This window comes from Podarcis erhardii (assembly GCF_964252035.2).
Source record: "Podarcis erhardii genome assembly, chromosome: 4".
In the NCBI taxonomy this organism is placed as follows: domain Eukaryota; kingdom Metazoa; phylum Chordata; class Lepidosauria; order Squamata; family Lacertidae; genus Podarcis; species Podarcis erhardii.
Genome location: NC_138508.1, coordinates 39,752,091 through 39,778,340, shown reverse-complemented (window position 1 = coordinate 39,778,340; position 26,250 = coordinate 39,752,091). Strand labels below are relative to the sequence as shown.

The 26,250-nt window shown below is 41.8% G+C and overlaps 1 protein-coding gene across 2 annotated transcripts; it reads right to left on the bottom strand.

The window, feature by feature from the left end:
- Nucleotides 1–4,817: 4,817 nt before the first annotated feature.
- LOC309340763 (OX-2 membrane glycoprotein-like) lies at nucleotides 4,818–26,250 on the bottom strand. Of its 2 annotated transcripts, none has more exons than XM_081859826.1 (6): nucleotides 26,123–26,250; nucleotides 15,131–15,212; nucleotides 13,839–14,165; nucleotides 11,700–11,963; nucleotides 10,784–10,885; nucleotides 4,818–6,012 (listed from the first exon to the last, which is right to left on the bottom strand). In XM_081859826.1, exons 1-5 carry the CDS (start codon nucleotides 26,132–26,134, stop codon nucleotides 10,791–10,793), a joined length of 780 nt encoding a protein of 259 aa, XP_081715952.1. In that variant the 5' UTR covers nucleotides 26,135–26,250; the 3' UTR covers nucleotides 4,818–6,012; nucleotides 10,784–10,790. The 2 variants fall into 2 exon arrangements, with proteins under 2 accessions (XP_081715952.1, XP_081715953.1); XM_081859827.1 differs by having other exon boundaries at nucleotides 4,818–5,971.

Below are 26,250 nucleotides of genomic sequence, written 5' to 3'. Positions count from 1 at the left end.
ACTGATCCATTACACTACAGCATTTGAAGGGAGACTCTATGTCTGTACTTACGGCTCCAGGTGAGATGGCATTCCCTGCTGGAGAACTGAAGCACTAGTCACTGTCTCCACTGCTATTCCTCCATTTTAATCCCACCCCAGACCAATGCAGAGGTCCTTGGTTGGACAGGAGAAGTGAGAGGTGGCAGTAGATGTGGTAGTTGGCTTGATAATGTGGCATTTTGTGGAAGTTTGCGTGAAGTGCATCAGGGTGGGAACCTTTTCAGCCAATGTTCCTCATCTCCTCTAGCCAATGTTCCAGGGGCCACATCCAATGGCAGGTGAGGCCAGAGGCAAAAGGGCTGATAAACAAATATGAATTTTACCCTCATGCAGTGGACAAGTTTCTACTCACTCACAAACCCTTCTTTGTCTTCCATCCAGACATGGAGGGAGCATTACCCGAATTCACAGACATATTCCAGCCAGCCAAAAACACTGAAGGAGAGTGCAAAGGAGGGTGAGGGATGTGGCTCAGGACGGTGTGTGCCTTGAGAAGAATCTAGAAGGCCATTTAGAGAGGCCTGAGGTTCTCTGTCTGTGGTCTACATCCAGCCCTGCCTGGTAATCAAATGTGGTTGTTAACAGAGGAACCAAAGAAGGTGGCTGGATTTGGTTACTGTCCTTCCAGTCAGGGAATCCATAATAGCAGAGATAAGAGCACCCAGTTTCATGGAAGTGGAAAAGTTTTGTAAAAGGCGAAAGATTTATACGATCTGAGGTGAAACCCACCCAAGAAGGATGGGCATGATGCTGCTAGAGCATAGCTGGAGAACCTGTGGCCCTCCAGATGTTGGTGGACTCCAAGTCCCACCAACTCCAACCAGGAAGGGCCATTGGTCAGGAAAGTTGGGAGCTGTAGTCTAGCAACATCTGGAGGGCCAAAAGTTCCCCAGTCCCATGCTGGAGCTGGACAAAATGTTTCCCTCTTCTAAACTAGCTATTATGTTTCACAATTAGATTTGAGGCAATAAGGGTCTGTTTGTTTGTTCAATGGACTTGCTGAATCTACATTTCCCACATTCATTGCCAACATAATCCAAAAAGCTCTCAATATTTCCATGACAGATAACCAAAAAAAGTTCAACCAAGCAGATAAAAAATAAAAATACAAAGCTAAAATCCCCAGAGATTTTAACTTTATAAGGACCTGCACTTTTAATGCCCAGCCCCACACAATTACAGTACTCATCAGCGTTTCCTTTGACACTTATCAAATATTTTCCACATTTAAAAGCAATAATGAACTTAGAAATCCAAGAAGGTTTCCCCCCCAGAAAAGCCAATGAGAGCTTGCTTTATATTGAACTTGAATGTGTTGTTAATAAATTTAACAATACCTAATAGATTCTCACAGTTTTATTCTTCATACTTCCACACAGGCAAAGCACACACAAATGCATACTTCTTCTTCTTTGGTGATCACTTGTAGCCGAGTAAGATTGTTTTCCAAAACATGTTTTTAGCAGTGACAGTGTAAGTGACTGTGGAGGCCAATTCTGGATCCACACATCCTTCCACAGTGGGCAGGAGTTCTGGGCAGGAGTTGATCACGGTGAGGGTTTGCCAAGCATGCCTTCCTCTTAGCACGTTACTCCCTTTTGTCCTGAGTTCGAGCGTCTTCAAAGCCCACAACACCTTTTGTATTTCTGTGAGTTAGGCCACAATCCTCATCTGGGAGTAATCCCCACTGAACTTAATGGGCATGCCTTCTGAATAGACATGTACAGGATTGTATTGTGGAGTGTGCAAAACAACTGTTTAAAAAGTCAGCCATGAAAAGACAGCTGTAACTTTAAACTGCTGTGCACAAACTGGAGGGCATCCTTCTGAAATCTGATATATTGATTCATTCCATTGCTGGAAGGGGGAGGATTTTTCCCATGACTTCCTAGCCTTCTAAAAATGGAAATGGCAATGCTTGCGAAGATAAATCCAAAAGATTGGAAACACCCGTTTTAGGGTTTTGAAAATAACTCTTCTATTACCGATTTATAGTTTGATCTCCTAATTCGAAATAATAAGCCCATTGTTATTTTTCTCAAATCCATGCCCTATGCAGACTTATTTAGTTGGAGCAAGTCTTATCAACTTTAGTGGTAATTGCTTTTGAATAAACATGTGAAGGAGTGAGCTACATAGCAACTTCTGAAAAGGAGCCAAAGCGAGAGCAAATCTCCCATGAACTTTCACAGCTGGAATCACTGTGAAAAACTTTGGGGAAAACTCTGCATTCTCAGTTGGAAGAAAGCAATCTGGAGGGTGTAAACTTGAAGTACATGTGGGAACAAAAGGTTTATTAAGAGTGTTGGTGTTTCATTGTTAAAGTTTGTGCAACCAGTGGATGACCTCACAAAAGAGGCACAACAGTTATGTCAAAAGGGTAGCATTTAAGAACAATTTTTAATAGGTGTAAACAGTGATTTTTCTGCGGAGATGCAGGGGGATGCATACCCCTAAACATTTTGTGACTCTAACAGGAGTCACAAGAAATTGAAAAATTATTTTAAAAAATAGTTTCTTCTCTAGCACAGTGAATCGTCAGTTCCACTGCTACCCCCGATGTCCATTTACTGTATTTATTCTTCCTGATTTGAGCTATAAAATGGTGATTTTCTTGAGTCAAAATGAGAGTACACATGCATTTTTTAAGGGAAAAAAGCACTGGGTGTAAATAAATAGGGAAGAAGCAATTTTGTGATGCAGTTGTTCTTTGTGCTATGACAGAACTGTCTGTGTGACAGGAGAATGAATGAATGAATGAATGAATGAATGATATAAATCCAAGGCTTACATGAGCCCAAAGGACCATCTACATGGCTCCCTAGTTATCTAGAATCTTTGGATAGCATTCAGTGTAGAGCCAAGTTAAAGTCTCTTAGTGGTACACTTGTTCTGCTGGCAAAAGGTTTTGTTATTAGAAACTTCTGTTTGGGAATGTGGCCCAGGAAGGACAAGTGGGAAACTGCAATAGTGTAGAGTTTTACTGCTCAGGATTCCAAACAACCAACCATGTTCTCTTCCTGAGCAGTCCATTTTCCTCCCCCTCCAACAAGTGTCAGTTTGCTGAGCACACTCAGTGTTCACTGGGCCATTCCACCCCTTAGTGATTTACCCCTGAATATTTATTTTTAGTGCCCCTAAGCCTGCTGATACCCACTTGTTGTGAGTAGTTTGTGGTGTTTCAGATAATGAATTCACCATGATTGTGATCATCCACCTGTGGAAAGCCTAAACTACTACTCTATTGCTAAACCAGACATAGTTAGCAAAACGGAAAGTTGCTGAAAGATTTAGAGGGGCTGGGAGCTTCTTTCTGCAAGAAATTACGCAAAGCAAGTGGCAGGGAGACGACGAAAAATAAAGAAGGGGTGGGAGTACAGAAATTGGCTGGATGTTGTAGTCATAAGGACAAGATTCTCTTACAAAATGGATATTTCAAACTGAGTAAGTCTCTACTAGGTGTTCCCAGTATATGGTTACACAGCTAGTATTCTGGGATAGTGGTCACCCCTTATTTTTGAAAACACAAAGGCTGGATGTTAACCAGACCTAGCTTGCTACTATTTTGTGACATTTTGGTTGGTCCTCCTAGTAAAGGTATTGTGCAACTGCTGGTGACGATATTATCCAGTGAGTGACAGCCACATCAAAACATTAGTAATGTTTTAGTGCATATGGACAGTTCTTGCAGAATGTCAACGGTGCCAACAGCCTGATGAGCCAACACCTCCCAGAATCCTCTGCGACATGCTGGGCTCCTAGACCTAGAGCAGGTGGGTGAGTGGCAGGTTGCCCTGTGTTTGAAAAGTTCATCACCAGACCTCTGAAACTGCAAGCGTGCAAATCTAGGTGCAAAATATTTATCCGTCTGCGATGAATCATTTACGCTCCTTGTCAAAGTCACCCATCTAATTTGCAAACAATTATCTTCAGATCTAGGCAAGGAAATGGAAAGTTGATTTCAGCAAAGTTCTCATCTTTCTGCCTTCATCATATTGATTCATTTAGCAGCATAGCTGAAGTAAGTGGTTGGAAAAAGACTACCAGCTGACTGCTTTGGTAGTTGTGCTGAGTTTTGTCATTCTTAATCTGACTAGCTGAACATCCTAACACTGCAATGGGGCACATACAGTCTCAAAAAAGTTTTGAAAACAAATGTGACAGGGAGGTTGCAGTGCTTTAGCACAGATTTCTTGATTTATCCATATAATATCCCACCTCTCTACAAAACTTTGAGGTGGCTTACATAATTAGAAATTATATAATCAGGAAAAATGTACTTATTTGCTTGTTTACCATTCTCCATCAATGCACTAGAAAAGAAATTGCATTAAAAATAATCAAATTATTAAAAATTACCAAAGCAGAGAGAATTTTTCAGTTAAATTCTTATGGGTGAAGGGCACTTCCCTTACTTTAGAGGTGTCAAACTTTTTCGTCTTTGGTTTGATTCTACAAATCCTCTCTCTGGTGGTCCACATTCTCCAGCCTTCCCAAGTGCCCCTGTAATAACCTCAGGTGGGCTTTCTTGTAACCACAAGAAACTGCAGGAAGCCAGAGAAACTGTCTACTAGGTCTGATACAGCTTCATTGCTATTTTTTAAATGTCATTTTTTGCTTTTAAAGAAATCAGTGCAGAAAGATTTTTAAAGGTAAAAAGAAGGACTATTAGACTATCATCACATCAAATCTACATCCAATTGTAGCACTATTTTAATCTGAGGTCCCATTTTGACAAAAAAAAAAAGCCAAAGACATTGACAATAAGGAGCATATTATCACTTTTCTTTGAAATTACTTTATTTGGTTTCTACATAAAATGCAGTAGGTCTTTCCATACATTCAGTGCAATGATTTATTTTAAGAGAGGTAGCCACAGAAGAGGTAACATTGAATGTACAAGAAATTGCCATAAAGCACAGTTAGGATAACTAACACCTGGAACTAATTAATGCCCATAAATATTTACTTGGGTTCCTTTTATATGAGCCATTTAATTTGAAATTGACATCCCTTTATTCTCTCAGGTTTTACAAAATCCAGTGACATGATTACCTGCTGCATTCCGTTTTTTCCTTGTTTCTAATATTTTTTTACCTGATTGGTAGGTTCTAATTATTACTTTCTTGAAATGAAATCGATTTCAGCACTAGCCTGTTCAGTGTGGTTTGGTAAGCACTGCTAAGGTCATTTGGGCTACTGTCCCTTTAAACAATAACTTCCTCTTCTTAATTCTTTTTTAAGCCTAATTAATTGTTTCCTGTTCAATCCCCATAGTTGCAGAATTATTGAATAGCTCTTATTCATCAAACCTGTGCCCTTCCTCTTCAGTAGATTGCTGGAAAACACTGTCCCTTTGCATTTTCCTTTTAAGCTTCCCTTTAAAATCAGCTAACAATAGTGTGTTTAAAGTAGGAAAGCCAAAGTTATATTAACAGAAGCAGATCTGTGTTTATTTTGCATTGTGCTTTTTTCTTTTTGAAGCAAATGAATACTTCATGGTGGAAACTGGCCCAAAGCCCTGCACATGTGTTTCTTGGTTTTAACAATTCTAAGCCTTTTACTAGACTAGAATCCTGGTGTTTACCACCTTCTTTTCACATTCTATTTTCATTTAAGAATTAATAATTCATTTTCTTTGGGTTGGATCCAGTGACAAACAAGCAGGACATTGCTCAGACAATGGTGCTTTCCCACCACTGGGAAAAACATGGGGTGTAGCAAGAGAGGCTGCAAATAGAGGGGAGAATTGACAGTATCTAGGAGGGTTGTACCCACAGAGATGCCTTCTGCTTGTACAAGAGAACCTCTGGATCCCAGCTGATATTGTATTTGCCACAAATTTGGTCCAGGTTCTCCTTTAAATTGATGCTGCATTCATGACTTTCTAGTTATATAGACACAGTTGCTAGAATGTTTTTTCAGTTCCCTGGAACAAAATTCAGAATGTTGGTTTATTCCCTTAGATTCCTAAAAGAGAACAGATAGATAGATAGAGTAGTTTTAATTATTTTATTTTATTTTATCAATATTATATATATTTGTTGCCATAATACAAGGTAACTTAACAACTTAATATACAGTGAAGTAAAATCTAAAATTATGAGCCAAATTAGAAAAAGATGTACAATACAAAATTCTTAAAATGCTCATCCAACAAGTCCCGCTCCACTAAAAGATGAGCATCACTTTACCCACCTAAAACCTGGGTAAATAAAAGGTTATTTGCATTTTAAAAAATGACAATGTCAGGCGTGTTTCAACTGTCAGGGAGCCATTTCACAGTTTTTTCCCATTGTGTATGATGGTTATAGTCCATTCTCACTTTTCTTCCCAAATCTTCATATATATAGAGTATGAGGAAAGAATGAGCTGACTGCTCCAAGTGTTTCAAGAATTTCACACCAACTGAGTATGGCAATGGGCTTTACATTGTCATGGCAGAAACAGTACTAAACTTGCATTTTCTATAACAAGCCCTATTTAAATAGGACCCAGGTTGCTGAAGAAAGGGGGAGGGGGAATACAGGAATAGATTGCACATGAGTGTTTGAGGAATACTTATTTCTTGAGAGAAACGTTGCTTTTTTTCTCAGAACTACTCCTGCTCCACAACCACAAACCCACATTGCAGGAGGAAGTGTGTGGTGTGCAGCCCTCACTTATGTGACAATCAAAAATGTTTCAGAATAAAAAGCCACTCCATAGCTGCAAGAGAAAATATGGAACTATGAAGGTGAAGGGAAAGGTCAGGGTTCTTGTGCAATATATCCTGTTTGGGGCTTGGTTGCTACTGTTTGGAAGGGATCCAGTCTATATAGGAAACAGGACTTTTGAGAGCTGAAAGGGCACGTTTGGGTGTTGCTGTTGCTTCGCACTTGTCTGAATGTTAAGATGTTTCAAGAAATCCTTTGACAAGGCAATTTCCTTACAAGAAGAAAGTACTAGATACACAAGAGCAGATTTCTTTATGAAGATATAGCTAGCTACCCCTGCTCTTGAGTTTCAGACGTTGAACTTATTATTGATTATCATTACTATTGTTTATTACTGTATGAATCTCCTCTGACACACATCATCTTATATGCCTTCAGCAGGAAGCACTTCTGAGTTCAGTAGAGCTTAAAGGTAAAGGTAAAGGTACCCCTGCCCGTACGGGCCGGTCGTGACCGACTCTAGGGTTGCGCGCTCATCTTGCTCAAGAGGCCGGGAGCCAGTGCCATCCGAAGACACTTCCGGGTCACGTGGCCAGCGTGACGAAGCTGTAGCTGGCGAGCCAGCACCAGCGCACCACACGGAAACGCCGTTTACCTTCCCGCTATAAAGCGGTACCTATTTATCTACTTGCACTTAGGGGTGCTTTCGAACTGCTAGGTGGGCAGGAGCTGGGACCGAACGACGGGAGCTCACCCCACCGCGGGGATTCGAACCGCCGACCTTCTGATCGGCAAGTCCTAGGCACTGAGGTTTTACCCACAGCGCCACCCACGTCCCCCTCAGTAGAGCTTATGTCCAGATAATTATGCAGATGTTTCAGCCAGGCTGATCCCTAATAAATTGGATATTATGCTTTTGTGTGCGTACTTGTGTGTGTGCATGCGTGTGTGATTGCATGTTTACACACATACACAATGGAGCAACACAACTGCTTTCACTTTTGGATACTCCAGGGGCTGTGGCTGCCATGATGATCTCCTGAAAAAATTGCCACAGCCTAAAGCCCAACAAGAGAATAATATGTTCTCACATCAAGAACAACATGCCCTTAATTTGTAGTTTCGTTCCTATTTCCTCAGTGCTGTAAAAACCTTGATAGGCTACCCTATGAAAACATCTCTGAATATTAGATAAGAATTTATAAGTGTCCTTATGATACTTGGCTTCAAGTTATGGTAGACACTCCCTATGACTGTCCTTATCTGTCTTAATCTGACGTTTCCAGGAATTTCAAGCAGGATATGGTTCCAGACAAGAGACTGGGCAGTGGAGGTATGGCACAACATTGTTGGATCATAAGAAAGCTGAGGGGAAAATCTGAAAGTAGAGAGCTTGTCGAGATATAGGATTTGGGATAGGTCAGCTGAAAATTTTTACTCCTGCCCTACATTTTTAAAGTTGATGTTTGTATGTTGATGAACATTTAATTTTCCAGTTAGAAATTCATTTTTTAAAAATAAATTCATTTCCAATACATATACATTTTTCATAGAGTTTTCATTTAAACTCGGGGGGGGGGGGAGAGATTTAAAATCCTAATAGAATAATATGCCTTTTTACAAAAGTCTAATTTTAAATCACCACAGTTACTTTGCCTTAATTTGTAAGGGAAGCGATTCCACCCCTGAAAAGTCTCTTTCAGCTGGTGGCCCAGTTTCTGCTTGTATGTGCGTGTTTGTTTGCATGCAGGAAAGAAAGTTCCAGAGAGAGGAAGTGAAAGTTCTAGAAGCCTCTATCTGCAGCTTCATATGGGGTTGTGGCTGACATCAATCCAAAACCCTCACTAAGCTTAACTGCCTCAACGCTAAAATGTTATGGTAGCTCACTTTGTTTAAAAGTTGTGAATGACTTAAGCAGGAATAAAGCTGTTTCAAATGAAGCTGCATGGAGAAAGTTAAACGCTGAATGTAATTTCTTTGTTCACAAGCCTTGCCAATTCATGGAGCATATTTTAAACATGAAGGAATTTAGGCTGTAGACCAATGAAAACTCCATCTCCCATGACTGGGAAGTCATATTATCATCAATGTTGCCTATGATGCATAGTTCAAGTCTATAAACATCTCTGGGCCAAGCTAGATGGGGCATGGGAAGCCCCTGAACCAGATTGGGAATACAGAGCTGTGAATGGCATTTAAGCCTTTCCTTCCATGACATTTTCCCAGTCAAAATATTTCTCCCATCCACACAAAATGCTTTTTGCCCTGTGGGGGAAAGCACATGCATACTGATATGGTAGTTTTGGTAATGCTTCAGAACTTTTGCAAAGCCTCTTTATGAGATAACACTTGAGATGTTCACATAATACGTTCATCGTGTGTTCCATCTTGGTCCCCGTGTACACAACAGATGAGCTGCACAACCCTGCTGCTATTTCTGTGTAATGATCAACGAGTGTACAGTCTGTGTACACAGTGACTGGACAAAGAACAAGTATATACTTCCATGCAAACACTTGCACATGTGTAGAGATCGTGTGTACAGTGGTACCTCGGGTTACATACGCTTCAAGTTACAGACTCCGCTAACCCAGAAATAGTACTTCGGGTTAAGAACTTTCTTCAGGATGAGAACAGAAATCGTGTTCCGGCGGTGCAGCGGCAGTGGGAGACCCCATTAGCTAAAGTGGTGCTTCAGGTTAAGAACAGTTTCAGGTTAAGAATGGACCTCTGGAACGAATTAAGTACTTAACCTGAGGAACCACTGTACAGGTGTTCGGAGTAGTGTGCAAGCAACTCTAGTACAGGGCAAAAGACATGGGTGTACAACATGGAAACGATGGCCCACGATATCAGTTTAAGACCAAATGAGACACAACACCTTCCATACCATTACAAAAGATGAGAAAGCTCTTAAATATATGTTGTATTTGCAGGTCCCCTTATCCTGAGTAGACATAGGATGTAGCAGGAGGGATGGCTGTGACCCTCCTGCTGTGGTCCCAGTTCAGTTCCCTCCATGCCTGCTGTTTGCACCAATGTGGAACGGGCTCCCATACACTTCAGTGGGAGCTTCCCCACCCCTGCCAGTACAAGGTGCAAGGGATTCACTCTAAATCCTGTTTCAGACACATATAACATGTTTTAAGTTGGGAAGCAGATTTTGACTTGCTGTCATGGACTTAGATGCTAAGAAAAGTTAACTTAAAAGAAGTTCACAGAGAGAACGTTTCTTACTCCTTCCTTATCCCATCACCTATTTACAACTAGGGATATCACTTTTGGGTTTTGCCACTTTCTCATTTTTCCAATCTTAAATTCAGTTCCCCATGTTCCTGCAGCAATTTGCATGTCATTTTTGAAAAAAACAAACACCACAACCTTATTTTCAAGTCAAAATAACAGAAAAACTATTTTGAACAAGAATCAGCCATATCTCTTAGCCCATATAAACATACATGTTTGTTTGCACAGTACTCAGAAATCACCTGTTTCAACTGAGTGTAAGTAGTGATTAATAAGAAATTCAATTTTGCTCACATTTAAAGGTAAACATCACTAATTCACACTTTATGAAACAGTATGAAAACTGGAACACAGCCAACCTTTAAAATTTGTAATTTCTAAATTGTGATGGTGTTCTCCAGTCAATAAATTTGTGCAAAAATAACTGCTCTCCCCATGAAATGGAGGGCCCCTTTGCGTGCCCATGCGCAGCACCCCTGATCCTCCGTGACTCCCGTCAGAGCACTCCTGGTCCACCTCCTCAGGTCACAGACCTTGAGGTTCCCGCCAAACCTCGGTTCAAACGAACCAATCGTGACTGGGGAGGTGGAGCCAGGAGAGCGGACCAAGTAGTAGTCTTCACTCCAGTCTGCTCTTCAAGCACAAAAAGGGGCGGAGCCTGCCTGGGAGCTCTCAGAAAACAGAATTCAGGACAAACCAAAATTGACATATCTCTGCATTCTTGAGCACAAGCCCTCTCATTCAGCTGATATCCAGCATTTTTATGTGCATCAGCTACCATTCATGTAGTCTGCGTAGCAACAACGTATATTTATCTTCTTTTGGTTTAAATAACTTACTTCTGCACTATTTTTGGTGTCGTTTCCAGCAGCACACCGCAATAATAACCACAGTCAGAGAAATTAGGACAAGTACAGTTACGACCACAGCATATGGATAGCCTATATGGAGGAAAGAAAATAATTGCTGACAATATGGAGAGGAGTCTGTGTAATATAAATATAAATGCAATAATATAATATAATTATAATATAATATAATATAATATAATATAATAATTTATATTATAATATAATATGATATAATAATGTAATATAACAGAATAAATTCACAATTCTACATTGAAAGTGAGGTCCTTAATTTGCTGTAGTGGGTGAGATGACTAGAGGTTGAAATAACTCCTAAGAATATGTTCAAAATGCATTCGCTGAAAACCAGTGAGTGTGTTTCTGTTTATGAAAGAGGTAAGAGTAAAGAATTTCAGAGGGAGACTAAAAGCACATGCCCAAATCCATCTTGAAGGAGGGAAAAAATAAGGAAGAATGCGTGCATGTAACAATAGACTAAAATGATAATTATTACTTGATAAGAGGAAGTGTGAAATATACAGTATTAAAGGATCCAGGGGTGGACAGGTGGGTAGCCCCACTCAACTGCCAAAATTGGCCACCTGGAACCTGTTCCACATCCCTGCACTAAAGCCTCTCTTTAGTCTGAATTTTGTTTTTTTTTCCTTTTACATCAGGCATGGCAAACCTGTGACCCTCCAGAGTTTGTTATACTCCAGTTCTCATCACCCCCAGGTATCATGGACAATGATCAGGGATGGTGGAAGACTGTAGGTCAGTAACATATGGAGGGCTGCAGGTTCGCCATCCCTTGTAGAATGGAAGAAAAGAAAATACAAGATTTTTGAGATGAAAGTTTTGCTACCTTTTAGGAGGATGACAGGCACCGAGTGCTTTGCTCACTTACCTTTTCTTGGTACCTTGAGATCCATCTCTTTCCCCCTGTGTGTAACCTTGCAGATCATCTCTTGTCCAGAATGGCTATCTGAGGCATTTACAAGGATATTGCTTATGACCGATACTGTTCCATTGGGATTTGTGATCTCGTGTTCCTCCTTCAGGCCTCTTGGCGCAACCCATGTGATGTTGGGACGTGGGAAGCCCGTTGCTGAGCAGGTGGCATTCAAGCGCCCATCAGAGATGCTGTAGTGTAAAAATGTGTTGAGGCGGCCTGTGACATAAATGACGGCACAAAATGCTTCACCATAAGGACCGCAGGTGGGCAATAAAAGGAAGATGAAAAGATGCTACTGTATCAGTGAGGGACTCAGCAGGGCAAACTGCAAACTGTTGAATTAGAGGCAGACTATATGGTAGGAACGCGGGTGGCGCTGTGGGTTAAACCATAGAGCCTAGGACTTGCCAATCAGAAGGTCGGTGGTTCGAATCCCCGCGATGGGGTGAGCTCCCGTTGCTCGGTCCCTGCTCCTGCCAACCTAGCAGTTCGAAAGCACGAAGTGCAAGTAGATAAATAGGTACCGCTCCAGCGGGAAGGTAAACGGCGTTTCCGTGTGCTGCTCTGGTTCGCCAGAAGCGGCTTAGTCATGCTGGCCACATGACCCGGAAGCTGTATGCCGGCTCCCTCGGCCAATAAAGCGAGATGAGCGCCGCAACCCCAGAGTCGGTCATGACTGGACCTAATGGTCAGGGGTCCCTTTACCTTTACCTTATATAGTAGGAAAAAGGACACGGGTGGTGCTGTGGGTTAAACCACAGAGCCTAGGACTTGCCGATCAGAAGGTTGGCGGTTCGAATCCCTGCAATGGGGTGAACTCCCGTTGCTCAGTCCCTGCTCCTGCCAACCTAGCAGTTTGAAAGCACGTCAAAGTGCAAGTAGATAAATAGGTACCACTCCGGCAGGAAGGTAAATGGCATTTCCGTGCACTGCTCTGGTTTCCCAGAAGTGGCTTAGTCATGCTGGCCACATGACCCGGAAGTTGTACGCCAGCTCCCTTAGCCAATAAAGAGAGATGAGCACCGCAACCCCAGAGTCGGCCATGACTGGACCTAATGGTCAGGGGTCCCTTTACTACTACTTTCCTACTATATGGTAGGAAACTTATGTTAACTTTGAGCAATCATCCTTCAACTGTAGTGTGCTATAGTGTGTTATTCAACACACCGTACATGTGGAAAAGCCCAATGTCCCACACTGCAATATTCTGGCTGAAAACTAAAACATATGTTGTAACATTATTACACAGTGGGCTGATTTCTATTCAGTTTTACAAAGGGGTTTCCGTTAGTGTGAGTTTCTCTGTGGCATAACAGGCCAGAACCTTGGACTTGTTAATTGTTCAGGAATATGTTGCCATAGCAACAAATTGCTTAGTCCATTGCTAACAAAAGATTTGGGAATGTTCTGAATCGGAAGAATTATGAGAGAAGGGGACAGATCCTCCTGCACAGTTAACAAATGTTGTGATCCAGGTCTCTGTATATACAGGGAAACAAAAGGAGAAGCCTGCAGTTTTGAGGCAGATGGAGATCAGACACCAAGCTGAGCTTTTGGTCCCCGGAGCTTCTTAGTGTCCTGTTCCACTCCCCATATCAGCATAGAAGAATATAAGAACCTAATGGATCAATGACCTATCAAGTTCAGCATTCTGCTCTCACAGTAGCCAATCAGATGCCCACAGGAAGTCCACAGGCAGGACCTGGGCAACTGGAAATATACTGCCTCCGATCTGCTGTGGATATTGTAACCTTAGACCATCAGGTTTTGCTCTCATAATCTGCAGCTAGCGTGCTCATGGATCGTAGGAGTTATAGTCCAACATCAACTGAAGGACCACAGGTTCACCACCTGTGGTTTAAGCTGTAGTTCCAATTATACTCAATCGGTAGTTATATTGTTGGATGAAACCAAGTATTAGGAAATGCTGTAGGGCTCTTGTAACACCCTTCCTAAGGAAAGCAAACTTGGGCAAGTCTTGCGCCCCTGGAACGGGGGTGAGATAATGGTGTGTGTTGTATTGCTTCATTATCAAAGGAGCATATTTGAAGAAATGCCCTGCTCTAGCTATTTTAATATGAAATGACTCACCGTAAACAGAAAGACAAGTTTTTTTGCTATTGGATCCTGGAGGAAATATGTTAAATATGCATCGGTAACAACCATTTTCTTCGGTGCTAACATTCCAGAAGCTGATGGCAGTGTCATTGAGTTCAAAAATTGTTAAATTGACTCGACCTTTGTATCGGTCGTTAATATTTGGAATTTGTTTGTTGCCATATGCTGCCAAATTTACAGCGTTTTTATTAACCTCTTGCTGCCATGTAACTTGAACAGTTTGAAGAGATTCTGTTAGGGTACATCTCAAAGTAGCGTTGCCGCCCAGCTCCACGTCTCTGTCACTTGTCAATATGGCACCTGCGGCAAGACAAAATAATTAATAATCACCTCTCGTATCTTATGCTTACAAATCCCTTGGTCTAGATCCAAGGAAAATATTTATTTATGCAAAAATTCCTGTTCTGCACTTCTAGCAACCATGAACAGATTAGAACTGGGCTGCTAATTCCAAAATATTTTTCTTTCATTTTTTAATACCTTTCACTGGATAGGTGGAGGGAAAAGGAAGCCTTTCTGAAATTCATGGTAGGAACAATTTGGGGAAGAGGGTTGCTGCATACCTTATTTAACCTCACAAGGCAGCTCTGTGTGTGTCTGTGCAGTGACCAGAAGATGAAAGGCCACTGGGAGGAGCACAGAGAAAAGAAACACTATGGTTCATTTGTAGCAGCACAACCAGATGCCTTCATCTGCCTGACCTGCAACAAAACATATCTCTCCACAGCAGGCGCTGCAACCTTCCAACAGTTTGACTTCATCCCTCAAAGCGTGCTCCTCCATTGTCTCCTGAGACAGACAGATGCCAAAAAAATACATTTCTTTGACTCAAAATAGAAGCCCATCCTGCTCACAGCAACACAAGACTCTCCATAGCCCTCTGCCAGCCACACTTGCTGGTCTACTGGCTCATAGCCAAAGGTCTGGCTCTACCATTAGGTAGAATGAGGTGACTGCTGCAGGTGCCATAAGATGGGAGGTGGTGGCAGCCCTTAGCTCTTCCTCCTGATATCCCTGTCCATACTGTTGGAGCTGAGAGCTGTGGGGCTCCAGCCTTACAAGTATGGTGCTGACCTCCCTCCAGGACAGTGCAGTGCCCCATTGCTAGTACTGAATTAGGATTCAGCAGTCAGTCCAGCTGGCTACTCAATATCAAGAGTGTGTGTGTGTACCATGTTGTCCATTGCCTCAGGTGGCAAAATGTCTTGAGCCACCCTTGCCTAGTCATTACACTTTCCCCAATGCACTAATCATGTTAGACTTACCCTTTATCCTACAGAGAACAATACATATGATGCACAGAGTCAGGCCCTGGAACGTCCATGGGGAACAGAGACCTTCATTTAACTAGGAATAGAAAAAAGAGATGTGTTACAGATACACAATAGCCTTTTTTGCCACCGCAATGCTCTACTATTTGGATTTTGGGTATAGCCCAGGTGCATAATGAAGAAAGAGGCTGTTGTTCCACTGCAACCATATCAGGGGATTTTCAAAATGTTGCCATAGCAGACAAAACTCCCCAAGACAAGCAGTGAAGCTTTTCCATGTCTAGCTAAGAACTAACAAATGGCAGGTCATTGGCCTGAAGGCTACTTCACATTGTACATACCGTACTTTACCCATTTCTTTAAATAGTGGGGAAGTTGAAATCCACCTATGGACTAGTTATAGATAGGTAGCCGTGTTGGTCTGCCATAGTCAAAACAAAATAAAAAAATTCCTGTTGGCCCCACAGTATGCCAACATCTTCATGGCAGATTTAGAACAACGTTTCCTAAACTCCTACCCACTCAAACCTCTCTTGTACCTGCGATACATTGACGATATTTTTATCATCTGGACACATGGTCAACAGACCCTGGACACCTTCCACCAGAAATTCAATGATTTTCACCCCACAATCAACCTAACAATGAATCAATCTATGCAAGAAATACATTTTTTGGACACTACTATAAAAATACAGGATAGGCGCATAGACACCACCTTATACTGTAAACCAACTGACCGACAAACATATCTACATGCCTCTAGCTACCATCCCAAACATACCAAACAGTCCATTGTATATAGCCAGGCACTACGTTACAGCCGCATCTGTTCCAATTCTACAGACAGAGACTCTCACCTAAGAGATCTACAGCAAACCTTTTTAGAACTAAAATACCCAGCAGATGAAGTTAGACAACAGATCAACAGAGCCAGACTGATACCCAGAGAGAACTTGCTGCAAGACAGACCCAAAAAAGAAAATAACAGAACACCTCTAGTCATCACATACAGCTCCCAAGTTAAAACAGTACAACGCATCATCAGAGATCTACAACCTCTCCTGGACAATGACAGTTCTCTTTCTCAAGCTCTGGGAGGAAGACCTTTCATTGCCTACAGACAGCCACCCAATCTTAAACAACTCCTAACCCACAATAATACTACTACCAGACTTAACACGGACACTGGCACCAGAGCCTGCAATAAACCCAGATGCCAACTTTGCTGCCACATACACCCGGACAACACCATTACTGGCCCCAACAACATCACACATACCATCTCGGGACTATTTATTTTTTTTTTTTTTTAAATTATTGGATTTTCACATTTTATGACAACACACACACAAACATATAAATGGTTTCATATCTTTGCTTTCATAACCCTCTTTCCCTGACTTCCCCCGCCCCCCCCCATACATCCCAATTTCCATATTAAATTCAGCAAGTTCTTATTTCCTTCCCCAATCCTATTCTTATTATGTTTAAATTTGATTCTTTTTGTTAGGCCCAATTCAATAATCTTTTACTTATATACATTAGATCCTTATTCTAAGATCAATCAAAATTCTTATACCAAAAATTACCCTTTTTTTATTAAAATATGAGTCAACATTATAAAAAAAAGACCCAAAAATCCTAAAATTTTAAATTCTACTTTTTCCCCTTCCCTCCCTGCCCAGGTATCTGTCCCTTCCAAAATAACTGTCCTCTTCTAAAATCCCTAGCCCGGATTTCTCACGTCAGAGGCCTTTAAGTCTATTTCAGTCTCTCCCTGCCTGTTCTGTTGGTAATCCATTTTATTGGTCTTCAAGTCTCGGGAGGTCTCTTCATCCTTTCTCAGATCAATCCTAATTAGAAGGACTTGGTGCCAAGGTTCTGCCAAAGGTCCCCAAAGTCCCAAGTCATCAATTCCAGAAAAGAGGAGGAAGCCCCAGTTGTATTTCTTTGTTTTTTTAATTTCCCATCTTTTATTGTGTCCAGCGGCTTCCTCCCTTGCTTCTCTCTCTCCATGACTTGTAGTCCAAAGGGCTTCTCTGTTCCTTGGCTGCAAAGAGTCCTGTAAGAAGTTTAACAACTGTACTTTCTCCCCTTCGACCTGTTTTTCCTCCAACTCCAAAGATATCTTTTCTGGTTCAGCTGCAGAATCTTCCAGAGTCAATTCCTTCCTTCCATCAGCAGGATTACTTGTCTTAGAGATCAAGGTCATCAACTGTTTATCCATAATCATAGCTTGCTCTTGTAAAGTTCCCACGAGAAAGAAGGCTCTTTCTATTTCTGCTAGTAGTTTTCCTTCTGCAGCCATTGTAATGTCTCCAGTCCCCTCTAGAGGGATTGCCATTGTTAAAGTTCTGTACCAACAGTCTTTTTAGCTCGTTATTTACTTTGTTTCCAACCACTTCTAGTTGAATAAAACACTTTGTAAATCCAAAAGATATAAAGTAATACAGTTCTCTTAGTCCTGCCGTTTGACAGCTCACTTGACAGCTGTCAAAACTCTGTTCTTTCGCGCTAGGCTGTTACAGGGTACTCCCGGGTTCGGGGGGGGGGGTACACAGAAATTTTCTGAAACTCTCCTCTTTCCTCCAGCACAGCTTAGAAAAAAAAAACGACTTGTTCACGTAAATTGATAAAGTCTCTGTCAATCTCCGAAAGACACGAGATTATTCCTCTCTGATCTTAGGCTTTCGCTCCTTGCTTTAAATTGTCTGTATGAGGGGGGGTGCGGACTTCCCTTTAGCACGTCCCCCCCGGTCGCCAGATTAGGGATAAAATTTCTTTTAAAGATCGAATTTCCTTTACTCACGGGGTGTTTACTTTCGGTCCAAATTTCGGGAAGAAAGTTGACGCTCTCCGGCAATGGCTTGCGGCTTCACTCCACTGAGGTAGCGGTCTACTCTCAGCACCACGCCACTCCTCGTACCTTCTCCGCAGCCTTTAAAAAGGCTCTTTGACTGTCGAGGAGGGCGCTTAAGGTGCCCACCGAGTCACCAGGTCCACAGGTATCCGCACCTGTGGTTTCTAAGGGTCCCCGCGTCGCCGGCGCGGCAAGACCCGTTCTCAGCGGAGCCGATTCCCCCCGGAGCTCGGAGGGAATCCGCCATTAATCCGATCGCGTCAACCCGGAAGTCCATCTCGGGACTATTTAATTGCTCATCGTCTAACACAGTGTTTCCCAACCTTTTTTGGGCAAAGGCACACTTGTTTCATGAAAAAAATCTCGAGGCACACCACCATTAGAAAATGTTTAAAAAATTAACTCTGTGCCTATATTGACTATATATAAAGTAACTCTCTTTAATAGGAATCAAATAAACACAAATAAAGTATTTTATAATTACTTTATTATGAAATAGTAAGTAAACAGAAATATGAAAAATTATAAAATACTTTATTCAGTGAACCTGTGAGGGCCCGCCCTTTGCGGCAGCCGATTGGCTGCCGCCGTGGGCAGTGAATATTAATGATGTATCATTTTTGTGCTTCATGCTGTGGCCACAGACATGTGATCTGATGGTGAATTTGGGGTGACCCAATGCAAAAATCCTGAGAATCCCTGTGGATCCATGTTTTGTAACCACGTTTTTGCACCATTGCAGCCCCAGGCAACAGTGGGTGTGTGATTTTGGGGGGGCAGGCTGTAGCCATGGACATGCTATGTGATCTGATGGTGAATTTGGGGTGACCCAATGCAAAGATCCTGAGGATCCATGTGGATCCATGCTTTTAAACCACATTTTAAGTGGGGAGGGAAGGAAAAACACAGAACGGACAAGGAGCACGAGAGGGGTGTGCAGAGAAGCAGCTGGCTAAGAATGCAGGAGAGGGGTATAACGGGGAGGGAGGAAAGGAAGGCAAAAGTTTTCCCTCACCTACTCACCCAAGCCAGCCAGCTCGCACGCTCTCTCTCTCTCTCTCTCTCTCTCCCTCCTGCCTGCTTGCCTGGAGGGGAGGGGCTTTCCCTGCTCTTTGTTCCGTTTGAGCAAGCACAGCAAGGAAACAGAGGCGGGTGGGCAGTAAGACCCTGAGGCAAGTGCGGCTTGTGCTTGCTCAGCAGCTTCTTCACGGTGCTCCGCGGAACGGTGTTCTTCATCCGGGCGGCGGCGGCTCCCTCTCTTTCCTCTCAAGCAGAGCGGCCTTCCTGCTCCAGCCGCGCCTGCGCCTGAGGAGTTTCGAATCTGCCGCCGCGCGCAGGGTGACGTCACGGCCGCCGCCGGGCCAATCCGCCTGCTCGGCCCCGCCTCCCTTCTTCTCGCCTCCCTCACGAGAGGAAGCGCCTCCCTCGCGCACGGCGGATGCAGCCTGAGCAGAGTCCCCTCTCGCTTAGAGCAGTGTTTCCCAAGCGGCACACGAGGCAACGTGTCGCGGCACACTAGTGTGCTGCGGAACACCGGTTGGGAAACACTGGTCTAACATTGTGTATGCCATCAAATGCCAACAGTGTCCTTCAGCTCTCTATATTGGACAAACAGCCCAAACCTTACGCCAAAGGATAAACGGACATAAATCTGACATCAGGAATCACAAGACAGAGAAACCAGTAGGAGAACATTTCAATCTCCCAGGACATTCTATACAAGATCTCAAAGTAGCTGTTCTATTACAAAGGAATTTCAGAAATAGACTGGAAAGAGAAGCTGCTGAATTGCAACTTATTACCAAACTTAAAACCATGGAGAGACCTGGTCTTAACAAAGACATTGGATTCTTATCTCATTATACATGACAAAGCCATTTTTCACCTTCTCACCCCTTGCTTTTTCCTGTAAGACCTATTGCAGTCGTTAAGAGTCGTCAACAGGCTCATCACAGCTATCTGCCAATCACCCATTCCCACCACCCTTCTGAGTAATACCCCTCCCCACCTTCCCACTATTTAGAAGGGTCTGGTGACTTCTGTTTCAGTGTATCTGAAGAAGTGTGCATGCACACGAAAGCTCATACCTAGAACTAACTTAGTTGGTCTTTAAGGTGCTACTGGAAGGAATTTTTTTATTTTGTTTTCACCTATGGACTGTCACTAATGAGACTTGACCTCATTGGTGTTTTGCAGCATGTACAACCTGGGAAGCTATGACAGGCTTTAGTTTCCCAGTGCATGTATATTTCTGTGCCGTGATGTACAAACATTCAAAATGATTACATGTGATCCTCATTGGTTTCATGGGATTTCCTAGCAGAAGTGTTTTCTGTTTATGAAATGACGACTGTAAAATCTGAGAATGCCCCATCAACAGATAAAGAGGAAACAGGGCTGTGTTGTTGTTGTTTTTTATTAAACTTCTTCTCCTTGCATAGAGTAGAAATTTGGTAGAGGAGCTTATCATGCAATGCAGGAGCTGGCAATGTGGTGCTACCCAAATGTTGTTGGACTTCCAACTCCCATCAGCCTCAGTAAGCACGGCCAGTGGTCAGGGATGAAGGGAGTTGCAGTCCTACAGCATCTGTAGGGCACAACATTGGTTATCCCTAATGCAGTGGGTTTTGATTCTTAAATTTCAGGAGGGCCAGTGGCAGTCCAGCCTGCTAACCTTGTGTGGAAGCTTTCTAAACCACTATTTTTAGAACACACCACAGAGAGCTACGATTTAGCTAAGTGATTGGAACTATGCTGCATACATACCATGCATTTAATATGCATCGGATGCATATCAATTTCCACAAAGAATCCCGGGAATTGTAGCATGTTCAGGGTGCTGGGAGTTATAGCTCTCTGGTGTAAACTACAGTTCCCATGGTTCTTTGGGGAAAGTCATGTGCTTTGAAGTCATGTGCCTCAAGGACAGCCTCTCTCCATATGAATCAACTTGGACTCTGCAATAATCATCTGAGGACCTCCTTCATGATTGGTCCAGAGGGTGGCAACACAAGTACAAGCCTTTCTGCAGGGCCCCCTGTTTGTGGAATGCTCTCCCTAGGGAATCTTGTCTGGTGCCTTCATTACATATCTTTAGGCACCAGGCGGAAACGTTTCTCCAGAACCAGGCCTTTGGCTGATTAGCATGCTAAGGGCTATTGGTTTGCTTTTGTTCTCGTTGTTATTATGTATTTTGAATTTTGTGTTCTCATTTTGTATTTTTTATGTTGTGAACTGCCCTCTTATCTTTGGATGAAGGTGGAATACAAATTTAATAAATAATAATAATAATAATAATAATGTGCTTTACATGTATGATGTTTATTCAGCCTAAGTCAGAAGATGGAGTTGGTAGATATATGAACTGAGTCAGCAGATTGAGATTGTAAATTTTGGGATTGAGTAGGCAGTTGGAGACTGTCAATTTTATCAGGGAAAGTATTTTTTCACATTGTTACTTCTCATGTTCAACTCCAGGCCCTAGCATTGGAAGAAGTTATTCTGGTGATGAGACTCAGAAAACCCCTGGGCTCCAATTAAGCCCTGTATTCTAAATCACAAAACACTGCACAAAATGTGTAGCGCTTTCATACATTCTGAGCTCTTCGTGTTCATGTTCTAGTTGTAGTGCTTACAGCAGCTATCTATGGTAAACCAGTATTAAAACTCCTCCACAATACTACAGGCTGGTTTAAGATCACCAAGTGAGCACATGGCAGTGGTGAAACTTGATGTATCTCAATCTGTAATTCAGTCTCTTAATCATTATGTTATGCCAGCTACTGACAAGGATTAAATATGATTAAGGAACAGACTTATTATCAAAAGGAAATGAGATAATTGTTAAGAAAAGGATGTGTTGTGGGTGGAAACTTAAAGGAAGATAGGCATTTCAGCTTCAGCATCAAGGAAGGAAGCATCTGGGAGAAGAATAACAAGGAACAATGGGGCAAGCAAACTACTTCTCAAAAGAAAAACAAAATGAGCAGTGGGTAGTTAATGCCTTTAAGGTCAATGGAAACTAAATCTAGTCAGTATCTCAGTGGCAAAACGTTCCCTCAAGAGAGCTGGCACAATAAAGGGAGAGGGATTAACAGGATGTCAGAAGTGAGAAAGAAAAGCAAGCAATGTGATTTGTGTTATTGCAGAATGTATTTCTAGAATCTCAAAACCCTAACACATTTTGTTCTCCTTCATATGACAGGCACACACACACAGTGCTTGACACGTTGACTATCTTTTGCACCAAGCGGTGATGCGCATGTGTGAATGAGCACTAATAGATTAATCCCCACCTTTAGAACTTTTGGATTGGCTCAGTGTCAAAACATGATCAATCCCTTTCTCCAAGCAGTGCAAAACTCCTGGCTGCAACACCCAGGTTAGGTTCCCCTCAGAAGAAAATTATTAGATCTTTACATCTGTGCTTATTTACACATATTAAGGTTGAACAAAGGACACTGGAAGCTGCCTGCTAATGCAGTGGTGATCCAGTGTTGTCAGCTCTCCAGGCTTTGAGGCTGGGATCTCTTGTCAGGTCAGCCCATCTTGGAGATCCCAGAGATTGAATCTGGGACTGCACTGCAACCTTTCCCCTTCAGCATAGATGAAGGCACAGATTAAGCACCACAACTGACCCTCCAACAGATTTATTTGGAGAGGGGGTTGTAAACTGCATCATGCTAAGCAGTTTCTTTCCATTCATTGGCTTGTCCCACTAAAATGCGTTTACAATCACCACTGATTCCAGAGGGATTTATTGCCCTGTGATTGCAGACAATGACTTGTTAATGACAGTGGAACTTAAAGCACATCTGCAGCATGGTTCTAATGATGTTTATTGGTAGGACCAGTCGAAAAATATATATTAACACATCGAAAGTGTTGTAAACTCGAACCCTCTACACCGCCTTCTAGGAACGAAGCCCACCTTCTCATACTGAACAAGCTGCAAATAAATAACCTACACTGATTAAAATAAAAACAAAATAAAAAAAATCCTTCCAGTAGCACCTTAAAGACCAACTAAGTTAGTTCTAGGTATGAGCTTTTGTGTGCATGCACACTTCTTCAGATACACTGAAACAGAAGATACACTGAAACTTCTGTTTCAGTGTATCTGAAGAAGTGTGCATGCACACGAAAGCTCATACCTAGAACTAACTTAGTTGGTCTTTAAGGTGCTACTGGAAGGAATTTTTTTATTTTGTTTTGACTATGGCAGACCAACACGGCTACCTATCTGTAACTGATTTAAATAAAATTAACTTACATACAGTATTTAAAATGCCTTGGCAAGGAAAAAATGAAAACCAAATAATACCATTATTTCCTTTTGCCCATGTTTTCCAAATCTTTTTAAACATTGTAAGAAAGTGAACCATACACATTACGGTCAAATGTGCAATGCAAATAATTTAGGAGAGCGTTGTTGCATGCCAACCCAATCTCTAAGTAGGTATGCTGCAGCAAAGAAACAAACAAACAAAAAAAAGCAAAACAAAATACCCTTGTGACATCTTAAAGACTGCCAAATTTATTCTGGCATAAGCTTTTGTGGATCAGAGTCCACAAATAGATGCAAATGCATCCTATGAAGTGGTTCCTGGTGTTTGGAAGTGTACCGGAGATAAATGGATGTATCTTTTAGGTGCTACAAGACACTTCGGTGTTTATATTATAAATGTCCAGCCATTTCTTCACTTAAAGATAGTTTCATTTGACTTCCCAACATCAGCTTTTGAACCTAGATTTGGAGAGAGTGTCTATTTCTGTGAGTCCTCTAAGCTTTTAAAACTTTCCTCTGTAGGTGCACATTTGAAACCATACCTGCATGCAGATTACTTACCAGATAACACACTTTAATCAATTTTTTTGTCATAATTGGGCCAGTTAAATAGTAGATAAAAACAGCAATTTATTTACACAGCTTGCAGTTCATGTATTTTTAAAATAAAATGTATGTGCTGCTTAATTTTCAAAGAAACCCAATGTGACTAACAAATTGAAATGTCACAACAATAAAAAATATAGAACCATCTCACTCCAAACCCAATTATAAAGTCAAGAATTTACATAAAAAGCAATTGAAACCACAATAATAGATCAGAATTAAAACCATGCAGTGCATATTAAAGAATGGGATAAGAATTTCAGACCACAGCAGTGATTTTGAGTGCAGACCCAGGAGATTTATATGTGAAATCTCCTGCCAGTAACTATGTTAGTGACGTTATGGAAATAGCACCCAGAATAATACAGTAATGATATAACCCTTGGAAATGATGAGAAGTTGGGGTTGATGGATTTTAGTACCATAAACAGTCATGCTTGAAATCTAAACTGCACAGAGCCTGTTCAACCTAGGAAACCACTACATGAGTCAAGCAGACTTACTAATATTACAACATCACCCCCAAGGGTATAACCTGTCTAAAATTTGTGGTCTTCATTAGTTTCTACCCCACATTAACAGTATTCACACATACACACAGATAGCACCAAAAGGATTCAAAAACAAAAAGGTTGCAACTCTGTTGCACATTTATCTGTGACCTAGCCCCATTGAACACAGTAGGATTTGCTTCTGCATAAGAAAGAATAGGATCAGGCTCCATGGAACTCAAATCCTGTTCTGCATTTCTCATGTTCATGCTTCAAATATTCCTATTACATTCACTAGAAGACAAGGGTGATGGCTTTTCTTTTCTTTTCTTTTTTTTCTTGCCAAAGTGTGAAAATAATCCTATACATAAACACGATCTTACTTATAAGCAAGAGTGTGGGTTTAGCGATTCTCATGTGTGCCATTGTTTTTGCTGCAACCACACAACATCTTTGTCATATTCCCCTCTCCCCATATCTGCCCCTCAGTTTTAATCCATATTCAGTCTTTTTGGGGGGTGGGGGTGGGAAACCCAGGAGTCAAATACCTGTTTGCATTACTAGGTCCCCACCTAGAAGCACCCTGAATCTCATGCAGTTCAGTAAGATTTACCTTTCAGTTAAGCATGTGGAACATTGCAGTCATAAAAGCACCTTTGTGCTTCTCCTGAGCAGTGCCAAATTTATGTATAAGCTAAACAAACTATAGTTTAGGCCCCCACTCTCTTGGCCCCCCCAAAAAAAAATTAAAGGAAAAAAAATGTGTAAATTGTGTTTCTAAAGGAACTTTTGTTATTGCCAAATGACAATGTGTTTGCATTGTAAATTTCCTTTATTCGACCGATAGTCAGAAATAAAACACAATACAGAATTATAAACTAAAACATCATAGGGGTACATAAATAAGATAGGGCCACAGTACTAAACCTCTCACAGATAACCCACATCAAGGCATTCAGTTATACATTTCCGACACTTGAGTGCCAGGAAAAGGAATTTAGCCACTGACAAAGTTGTTTTCCCAGAAGATTTATTTAGCAGATATGCTGTCTGCTTTCCTCTTTGATGTTTGCATTGTTAAGTTTGTTATGAATAAAAAATCATTTTAAGTTAGAGCTTAGTAATTATTTCACTATTAATATACTTCTTAATTGTATTTTAGTTCAACAATTACTTTGATAAAATACCTATTTCGTTATGTGCAAATGGCTTTAGATATCTATTAGGTCCATCAATTACCATATAGCATATATTCAACACACAAAAACAGCGACAATTTATTGTTGACAAAGGACAGCTGGACATATAAAGGGCCCCATTATCTTCAGTAGCTTAGGGCCTCATCAAACCTTAACCTGGCCCTGCTCCTGAGCAATGGCATCGCCAGGGCAGGGCTGGGCCGCACTCCAGGCAGCCGAGCAGAAGGGCTTCCAAATGCAGCAATCTTGGATTACCACATTTTGAAGTGAGCACACGCCTCATGACTATCTAAAGTGAGATGTGCCCCTCGTAAGCCTATTTGAATCCAGAGGCTAAAACTAATTGCGCCACTACTCTTGAGCTAATTGAATGCCGGAGGCAAACTGAATTCAGGCAGTACGGCTTTGGACCGATTTAAGCAAACACCAATTTCAGCCTCATTTGAGAACATGCAGGCACTTTCTCTTTACTTTCTCCCTATGTTCGGAGACAAATCCCCAAGCTTGTGCCTTGGACTTGCATCACAGCAAGCATCTTACCTTGGGACGCATGCTCTGGTATGAAGAAGAGTGCACACGAGGGCAGTTGCTGCCTCCAGTGAAGGCTGGAAAAGCCACAGTGTGGAAAAGGAAAGCAGGAAAATGCGTTGGGAATGTCTAATCTCCCG